The sequence below is a fragment of the Rana temporaria genome, chromosome 4 (genome assembly GCF_905171775.1).
Source record: "Rana temporaria chromosome 4, aRanTem1.1, whole genome shotgun sequence".
Classification (NCBI taxonomy): Eukaryota; Metazoa; Chordata; class Amphibia; order Anura; family Ranidae; genus Rana; species Rana temporaria.
In genome coordinates this window covers 116,138,067-116,148,638 of record NC_053492.1, presented here as the reverse complement: position 1 = coordinate 116,148,638, position 10,572 = coordinate 116,138,067, and the positions used below count along the sequence as shown (strand labels likewise).

At 40.2% G+C, this 10,572-nt stretch overlaps 1 protein-coding gene across 1 annotated transcript; it reads left to right on the top strand.

Moving 5' to 3' along the window:
* The first annotated feature begins 700 nt into the window (after positions 1–700).
* GPR17 (G protein-coupled receptor 17) lies at positions 701–9,305 on the top strand. Its single transcript, XM_040348868.1, has 2 exons — positions 701–1,015; positions 6,780–9,305. The coding sequence occupies exon 2, from the start codon at positions 6,803–6,805 to the stop codon at positions 7,820–7,822; it is 1,020 nt and encodes a 339-aa protein (XP_040204802.1). The 5' UTR covers positions 701–1,015; positions 6,780–6,802; the 3' UTR covers positions 7,823–9,305.
* Positions 9,306–10,572: the final 1,267 nt, after the last annotated feature.

The window sequence follows — 10,572 nt, the reverse complement described above, 5'->3', positions numbered from 1 at the left end:
ACAAAAATTAAGTCAGGTGGTGGCAGGATCCCCTCCTGAACCCTGGAAGTGGCTCCTCTGCTGCTTGGCTCTGCCCACGGCTAATTGCTTTTTCTGAAGGCAATAGAAACTACTGCCCATGTGAAAGAGGTCCAACTCAGTGGGGCTGTTTTCTAAAGCTGGAGAAAAGAAAGTTAAAGCAGTGTTGCTTTCTAGAACCAAACAGGTCTCTGTAAATACAGAAAATTGGCTATGGGTAAGTGACCTATTTATGTTCCTGATTTTGTAATTTTCTTCTAACACATTGAGGGGAATTTAATAGGAGTGAAACCAGAAGCCAGAATGTGGAGCAGCAATCTGTTTCAAACTTTCATTTTCAAAGCGTATCTGAACTAACTAGAAGCTAATTGGCTACTATGCACGGCTTCAGATTCTGGCCTTTCCCCTCAGTGTGTCCTACCTTGTAAGTGTAAGGCAGTGACGTCTCTGGTTCTTTGCAAAGTTCTTTTAATGACTACAGGTAACCTCTAAAAGTGACATCTCTTACTGATGCTACTTGTATTTCCTACCTAAAACCCCCCATATTCTGCCTTGCATGACCAGAATGCTGTTTGGCAAAGTGGATGCAGCTGTGCTGGACAGCAGAACAAGATGAGTATGTGTGAAGCCAGCACATGACAGGGGCTCTCTGATAAGGGGGTTATTATTGGTAATGGCACACAAGGAATGATAGTTTCATCTGACAAAAGTCATAGCCCCCTCTAGCATGTCCCCCCAAGTAACTATGGCAACAGTGCACTCATCCATTCCTCAGACACACTCCTCTCTTTGTCCTACTGTGAAAAATGCTGCTGTTCCAATGTGATTGAGGGGTGAGGGAGCGGACAGAAATGTGGGGGCGCCCTCCCCTCTATTCAAAGAGCTGGATAGCCTACCCTAACAGAGACGCACAGTCCTACTTAAACTAGGACACGCGGATCAGAGAGGATCATCGGCTATTAAGTGAGGAACTGGGCTTGAAGATTTGAGTGAGCTTGTAAGTATGCTATTACTTCCAGTGAGTACACATCAATATGTTAGGTGTATAATAGTACAATACATGTAATATGCTACAAGTATGAATGAATATTTTACCTGGGGTTACATTATCATTACATTTGTGCTGTATTTTGAGATTACTGTATTATTGTTTAGCAGACCATTCCTGTTTTATAGTTCTGATTATGTGTGCACAAGTTTATGAATAGCGAGATAGGCACAAATAATCTATATTAGACAACATTTCAATAGGAACCTTTACAACTTTTTTTTAGTTTTAGTTTATTAACGCTGTTACCATTTTTACTTAGAAGCAACCTGGATTTTTAAGAATGTGTGCATTTTATTTTTCATTTTGACACTGGGCAGCACAGTGCCTGTGTGGATGGCACTTCTGCCTTGCAACACTGGGGTTGGTTCAAGTTCCCTCCTGGATGTTATTTGCATGGAGTTTGCATGTGCCCTCTGTGCTTCTGTGGGTTTCCCACCACACTCCAAAGACATGTTGGCAGGTAATATAGCCCTAATATGTATGTGTGAATGTATACATGGGAGATAGGGACCTTAGATTGTAATCTCCTTAATGGCAGGGAATAATGTGTATATCTAATATGAAAGCGTTGTGTAAATTATTGGTTATATAAATGCCTGCAATACATAAATAATTGGAAATTAGTAGCAGAATACAAAGTAGGAATGGGGCATGATTATTTAATGATCATTTTTAATGATGGGGAAAAAAATTCAACATTACTTGATGTGCATTTAATGTACAATATCATACTATTTATAAATGTAACAAGGATTTATGTAAATTCCATATATATATATATATATATATATATATATATATATATATATATATATAGTTACAGTATAATGCTCTCTTTTTACATATACAGTGTGTGTGTGTGTGTGTGTGTGTGTATATAGATATCTATGTATACACACACACACATTTATTTATATATATCTACAATGTATATATTACGACCAGATATGATTGGTTCAAATCATATATAGCACACTAATAAAGGTTTAAGCTAGCTAATATTTCAGCTTTTGGTGGAAGCTGGATTGTTGAGTCACCAATAGTTTTAGCGGTCTTTGGAACTGTACTGTAGTAGTGCGGGCCATTCACAACATCAAAGTCAATAAACCGCATTTTCCTCATTGAATTTATCATTTTGTATCATGTAAGACTTAAAGGTAAAAGGGAAGAGCACTCTTAACTCTTGCAGGGAGATGTCATCATTGGGATCTATGATATTGTCAACTAGAAAGTTACTCTGCTCACAGCACTGTATAACTGAAATGTGTGCTTTTTGATGGACCAACCCTTTAACCAAACATCTTAATAGTAACTTTTTTTTACACCTTAAAAATACATTTAGTTTAAACATTGAAAAAAAAATATATGTTGTCTGAAATCAGATTTACAGAAAATGTCTACCCAAAAAAGTATTATTTCATCAGACTGGACCACCAATGCAGTTTAAAATCACACATTTAAAATTATTTTTTTGGACAGTGTGAAGACAATTATGATGTGCAAAGTACAGTAACTTTTACTTGTAACTCCGAGTTTAATCAGTTCTGATTGATTGTCATAGGTTACTGCACTTGATATACAACTATTTTACATGCTAACTGGGTGATGAACTAGTCATTGCTGATAAAAAGTGTATGTATACCCAAAACTTCTCTCAGACAGGAAATTAAGTAAATTATCTCTAATTAAGCCAGGGATAGCAATAAAACCTGACAGGGGTTGTAACTCTTCCCCGCTTTATAAAAAAAAAAAGGCCTATTAAACATGTGGCCATTGTCATCTATCATTTCTGTACACATAACAATGGATTGAGTCTTTTGCAGCTTCAGCCCCTTGAGCACCTTTCACACGTTAGGAAATTGAATGCAATAACTCCACATCATTGGGGTTTAATATATATTAAACGCCAATAGTGTATACCCAGCCAGTGTCAAGCCATTTATATCTTTAAAATAATGTGTGACATATATTCACACATCACAGTAATACTATATTTATAAATTCTACTAGGATAAAACTTATTCTACAGGTGAAACTCAAAAAATTTTAAATATCATGCAAAAGTTCATTTATTTCACTAATGCAACTTAAAAGGTGAAACTAATATATGAGATAGACTCATTACATGCAAAGCAAGATAGTTCAAGCAGTGATTTGTCATAGTTGTAATGATTATGGCTTACAGCTCATGAAAACCTCAAATCCACAATCTCAGAAAATTTGAATATTGTAAAATATATTCTAGGCTCAAAGTGTCCCACTCTAATCAGCTAATTAAGCCATAACACCTTCAAAGGGTTGCTGAGCCTTTACACGGTCTCTCAGTCTGGTTAAGTAGGAATCACAATCATGGGAAAGACTGCTGACCTGACAGTTGTGCAGAAAACCATCATTGACACCCTCCATGAGGAGGGAAAGCCTCAAAAAGGTAATTGCAAAAGAAGTTGGACGTTGCCAAAGTGCTGTATCAAAGCACATTAATAGAAAGTTATGTGGAAGGGAAAAGTGTGGAAGAAAAAGGTGCACAAGCAGCAGGGATGACCGCAGCCTGGAGAGGATTGTCAGGAAAAGGCCATTAAAAAGTGTTGTGGACTTTCACAAGGAGTGGACTGAGGCTGGAGTGAGTACATCGAGAGCCACCACACACAGATGGATCCTGGACATGGGCTTCAAATGTCGTATTCCTCTTGTCAAGCTGAAAAAAAAGAGTTTTGTACCAGAGAGATTAATTATGTTGCCAACATCCCGTCTGTTTGGAGAACAAAAAAAGGGGTGTCCCCCCTAGCAAGGGGTTGGGACTTTAAAGGCAACAAGAATAACAAAAATTATAAATTTTTTATTCCTCTTGTCAAGCCACTCCTGAACAGCAAACAACGTCAGAAGCTTCTTACCTGGGCTAAAGAAAAACACACCAGGTCTGTTGCTCAGTGGTCCAAAGTCCTCTTTTCTGATGATCTCATTTGGAAACCAAGGAGCCAGAGTATGGAGGAAGAATAGAGAGGCACACACTGCAAGATGCTTGAAGACCCGTGTGAAGTTTCCACAGTCTGTGTTGATTTGGGGAGCCATGTCATCTGCTGGTGTTGGTCCACTGTGCTTCATTAAGTCCAGGGTCAACGGAGCCGTCTACAAGAGACTTTCAAGCACTTCGTGCTTCCTTCCGCATACGAGCTTTATGGGGATGCCGGCTTTATTTTCCAGCAGGACTTGGTACCTGCCCACATTGCCAAAAGCACCAAAACCTGGTTCAATGACCGTGGGATTGCTGTGCTTGACTGGCCAGCAAACTCGCCTGACCTGAACCCCATAGACAATCTATGGGGCATTGCCAAGAGAAAGATGAGAGACATGAAACCGAACAATGCTGAAGAGCTGAAGGCCGCTATTGAAGAATCCTGGTCTACCATAACACCTCAGCAGTGCCACAGGCTGATAGCTTCCATGCCACACAGCATTGAGGCAGTAATTGCTGCAAAAGGGGCCCAAACCAAGTACTGAGTACAAATGCATGCTGCTACTTTTCAGAGGTCCGATATTGTTCTATGTACAATCCTTGTTTTATTGATTGCATGTAATATTCTAATTTTCTGAGATTGTGGATTTGGGGTTTTCATGAGCTGTAAGACCCCTTTCACACTGAGCAGCCCATAGCATCAGCAGTAAAACGGCACTATTTTTACCGCCTACGCTATGGGAGGATTTGCCCCCCATTTCGGCCGCTAGCAGGGCGCATTTAACCCCCGCTAGTGGCCGAGAAAGGGTTAAACCCACCCGCAATGCGCTGCTGAAGCAGCGCATTGTGGGCGGTGTAGCCACGCTGTCCCATTGATTTCAATGGACAGCAGTGGTGGAGGAGCGGTATACACACCGCTCCAAAGATATCCAAAGGTATACTAGCGCAACGCTCCAGTGTAAAAACCCTCTGGCTTTCACACTAGAGACAATGGAGTAGCTTTTAAGGGCGGATTGCAGGTGCTATTTTTAACGCTATAGCGCCTGCAATACGCCCTCAGTGTGAAAGGGATCTAAGTCACAATTATGACAAATCACGGCTTGAACTATCTTGCTTTGCATGTAATGAGTCTATTGCATATATTAGTTTCACTTTTTAAGTTGCATTAGTGCAATAAATGAACTTTTGCACAATATTCACATTTTTAGAGTTTTACCTGTATATTACAACTTTAGCCCCAAGACCCAAAATAACCAGGCAAAAATAAATTGTAGTCAATGTTAGTACTTCCTTAGCCTTAGTAAAACTAGAAGGTTCCTAGGATTATACAATATCCACAAAGTGGACCAATTATAGTGAGCAACACAACCCAGAGGCTTTTAAAATAATGCAGAATCCCCAACATGACCCATTCCAGTATATGCCAAACATGCTGTTTTTCTTTATAACTCTCCTGAGCTTAGTCAATGAACTCTTGTAAAGTGTTTGCTTAAATGTCAATTGTATGTAATCAAAAAGGCAGAGAGCATTTTGTATCAGGAGCAGAGCATTGTGTCCCTAGTGGAGCAGATCATGTTGAAAATGCTTTTAGGTGTGTTGTGTGTCCAAAACAAAAACTATTGGGTAATACAAACACAGTCAATGTTAGCATGTTCTCATTTACATACCTAAAATTATTGCAAAGGCTAAAGGTTCTTTATCTTACTCTGCATGAAGGTTAACACCCCCCCCCCCCTCTTGATCCAGTGCTGCTCCCTCTCTCTCCTCACAAAACTCAAGGGCAGCAGCAGGAACCACTGGCTTCTGCTGCTGTCAATATAAACCTGTGAGGAGAGGCAGAGCAGAGAGCCAGCAACTGACAATCACCGTTCTCTTCACAGAACTGAGCGATCAGCAGTGTTTGATCGCTCAGTTCTTGGGGTTTTGCTGGCAGAGGACAGCTGCAGCTGGGTTCGGTGCTGCAGCCATCTATTTCGTTTTTTTTTTTTTTTGCTATTCCCGAACTTTTTCTTTAAAATCAGGGGATTGTAATTCTCAAGGCAGAGAAACCATAAGGGAGCTTTTTGTACATGATGGGATAGGTCTGATTTCCCCCAAGCTGAATCATAACATATACTAACTATGATTCCCAAATAAGTATAATATAACATAGAAAGCATGTTTGACACACAATTGGTTACAATTGACTGCTCACTGGTGCTGTTCTTAAATCCTTCCTTCCAGTCATAAAGTCTGTATAATGAGCTCATTGTTAAAATTCTCCGGGTTGCAGGGAGTTGTAATGAAATGCATGTTAATTTGAATTATGCCTGTGGACATAGAACTTGATAATAAGGCTTTATGTGCATTTTTTTTTTTTTTTTTTTACCACTAAAGAGACTGAATTGTCTCAAAAGTCTGCACCCTATTTCACCCAGCTAGCCAATAAAATGCAGACACTACACAACTCAGGGATATAGTAAGATAGGGAGTAGTAGGCAGTAAGCACTATTTAACAACATGTGAATATACACACAGATTTTAGCAATTTTTTTTTTTACTGCTTTCTTTAAGATTGATTGGTACTTGAGATGTCCCAATGTGCATGTTTATGACACGATCCTTTAGAACACAGATCTTTTAGAATGTACATATTTCTATGTCCTTGGTTAGCTTTAATAGGATCCTAATGCAGTTATGAGTAAATGTGTAAAATGCTAATAATTTAATTGAATGCCAATTATTACATTGCTAATCAATGTCTCTATTTTTTTCTAGAGGGTCGCTTAAAATAGTTGAAGATGAGTGCTTCACAGAACAAAATGCTTTCAAATTCCTCTGTATTTACTTTGGTGGATCCATGTGTACAGGAAACCTGGTTGGAGAATGCTCTTCTGTCTGTTTGCTACCTGATGGGCCTTTTTGTAGGAGGCCTGGGAAACATCCTAGCTCTCTCACTGTTTGCACGAGATCGCCAACCCAAATCACCATCTGACATCTTTCTCCTCCATCTTGCACTTTCAGACCTCTTCCTACTTCTCAGCCTTCCCAACAGACTTTTCTATCATCTCTCTGGAAATAACTGGCCTTTTGGCTCACTGGCTTGTAGACTGTCTGGCTTTGTTTTCTACTTAAACATGTATGCCAGTCTTTACTTTTTAGCAGGGATAAGTATTGATAGGTACTTGGCCATTGTGCACCCTCTCAACTCTGTCAAGATTAGAAAACCCTTACATGCTCATGTTGCATGTGGCTTTTTGTGGGCTGTTGTTGCATTTGCTACAGCCCCATTACTGTTAGGCAGAGGGGCATCAATGGAAGAAAAAGTTTGCCGTTTATTGTATCGAGAAACACCATCTTTGAGGGCGCTATCCTCTCTCAGTGCAGCTTTTGCCATCCCCTTCTTGGCCACAGTCATTTGCTATGGACTTATTTTAAGGCGTCTTAGAAAAGGAGGTGACAGGAAACCAAAGGAGCGTGCAGTAAAGATGGTTCTGCTGGTCTTAACAATATTCCTGATCTGCTTTGTTCCTTACCATCTCAGTCGTACCTTATACCATGTTTTGATGCCTGGTGGTGAAAGCACAGATGTGTCATCATCTTGTGATTTAAGGCAAGGACTGGCAATGGCTAACAGATTTACCTCCTGCCTTAGCACCCTTAATGCTGCCCTGGATCCTCTGGTCTATTTCTTTGCTGTTAAGAAGTTCCGTCAGAGCCTTGCTCAGTTTCCATGCAGACGGGATAGGAGAGACAATGAAAAAAATCGTGAGGAAGGCCGCACAGAGGACAGTTCACTCAGTGCCAAGACAGAAGTATAACAAAAAGGTTGCAGATGACAGCGACAAAAAATAATTAAATCACAAACTGTCAGATTTTGCCCTTATACATCAAAGGAAGAAAAAAAGAAAAAGGCCTGATTTTTGGGTAGTGAAGGTTGAAAATCACATCATGTGGCAAATTTTGGAGGTTTAACAAGCTACTAAATCACTAGTTTTCAGAAAAAGGACAAGTACCACATTCAGTGTAACGTCATCCCCAGAGGAGCTGCTGAATCGAATGTCTCTATGTAATTGGAGATGACACACCTGGCTCACCCAGCACTTACCGGTACACCTTGGGTGCTTTAACAATTTGAATAGCAACAATCTGCAAAAAGACAACTAGCATGTCAAAGAGCACACAAGCAACACAGCAATATATTTTGTATAGAGGGAATAATAGCTAAGCACTAGAAATAATCTTTTCTAGCAATATGCAACTGTATGTGTAGCCTATGCTTAGTATCAAGAGGGAAAACAAGGCTAATTATAACTGCCAAACAGTCCCTTTCTCACTGGCAAGTGGTAGATAAGATAAGCAAGTTGGCAAGCAGCGTGGGGCCCTTTCAGAAATAACACGGTCTAGGGAAGAAAGTCAGCTTGCTGAAGTTTGAGCTCTTGTTAGTCCTATGCTCATTTCAGAATCTCTATGCATTCACACAGATTTGGTTTGGTATAACTTTAGCCATCAGCAGGGGGGGGGGGAGGCTCTACCAGGCAGTCCAGCCATACAAGGTGTTCACTGAATACCTTACACTCTCCCAGGGAGTAGGCTCACAATTTCCAAGCCAAAGAAATTAAACAGCAGCTTGTGCCTTGGCTTCCTGGGAGTGTCCTCGGGTGGCAGCCACTCACAACAGGGTCCCAGGATCTCCAGCGGTGGGGTACCTTACAGATAGGCAGCTAAGCCCCTGCACACTCCTGCACCTCTTGTCGCGGGTATCCTGACTCCTCTGCCTCATCCAGCTCCTCCTTCTCTCTCTTAGATAGAATCATAAAGTGGCTGCCCCCAGTAGTCTCCTTAAAGGTGGCTGCCGCATTTCTGTATTATTGAATGTTCAATTAATGGTCTTCTTGAAGATGGCTGCTGCATTTGTTCACAAACAACGGTTCAATATAACTCTGTCAATTCCACAGAAGAATAATGCAGAGACAACAGGAGAAAAAGCAAATGTCTGCAACTATAGTCTTGGCTACATCAGCCAAATCCTAAATGTATTTTTTTTTTTTGCAATATAAAAGGGTTTGAAATGGAAACTTAATTTTACAAAGTCATGTGATATATCAGTAATGTTATAAGTCATAGATGCCAATAGCAAATATATCATCATAACAGCCCATGGGGCAAGAGGAACCTAATGCTTGATCCCCTTGTGTGCCTTCATTTACCTAACAAACCCTAATGCCACACACACAACCTTTTTTCATGTCATGGAAAAAAACTTCTCAACGTGATTCTTGTCAAGCGCCACCCTTTGGGCTGATTATGCAAATTTCCCTTCTCATAACTTGCTTCTGAGCCTGCGCGTTTTTTCCCCGTCGTTAAAACGTACACACGACTGTTTTTCACGATGAGTCATACTGCAGCCATAACCCCAGTATTTTCCCAGTTAGGCGATGAGCAAGTGGTTCTAGTGATAGTAAACTCCTGCATTTTGATTTTTACCTACAGGTAAGCTTATAATAAACATACCTTTAGGTACTATGAATATCTCCTAAACGTGCACTGTTTTGGAGATTGTCCAGTGAGCAGCAGCAGGTGACGTCACCTGCGCATGTGCTCTGAAGGAACGGCATACCTGTGCCATTCCTTCAGAGCTTTGTGCAATGGATCCCATGCGGGAGTGACGTCATTGTGGCTCCGCCATTCAAGCAGCTGCAGCCTGTAAACCTGGAAGGAAGACCGGGTGAGAATGGAAACCTCTGCGGTGTTGACAGTGCGCTACTGGAGGGCTTTGTTTCAAGGTCAGTCTTTCATAATGTACTAGTATGGGATGCATACTAGCACATTATGCCCCCTTAACTTGCAGGGGGAAATTATTTTATTTTTTTACTACCGCTTTAAATAGATTTTTTATAATACTATTTTATTAAAGGTTTTATAGGTAGAATTGGATGTCAAAAAGAAAAGCCTATGTAGTAATTTATGTATATATTCAAGTGCAGAAAAGATAACAATGTCAAAGCATCTCTTGTAAAAAGGGGGCAAATATCCATGCATTTTAATGGCTGGGGTCCCAGCCTTTCACTCAAAGCTCAATTATAGATTTCTGAAGCATATACCAAAGGGACATATGTAATGTAATCCCAATCACCTGAGATATGAGGATTATGAAGAAATGTGGGTGAGCAAGAAGAAGAAAAGCAAAAGGAGTTAGAGAGGAGTGAGTAGGAAAATAAACTAAAGAGGGAGAAGAAACAGAAAAGGGGAAAAGATAAGAGGAGAAAATAGGATTAAGCCTGTAATGGGCAGAATCACTATTGAATATGATGCGTTGCAGGCACTGATTGAAGTTACTTCGAAAGTAATGTAGGATTTAGGAAGGTCAGATCTTCTAATATTTAAAAAGTGAGTTGTTATGATTAATAGCTGACACTTTTTAATTTACCGGCAGCAGGCCATTTTGAAACAATGCTTTTTCCAATGTTTGTCTAGTAGGGGGGAAGATGTATGTGAAGTTTGAACTAAATGATGCGACAGGTTGTAAATTTACCAGAGTTTCAAATGGGTTCTTGCGGGTAACCTTTAC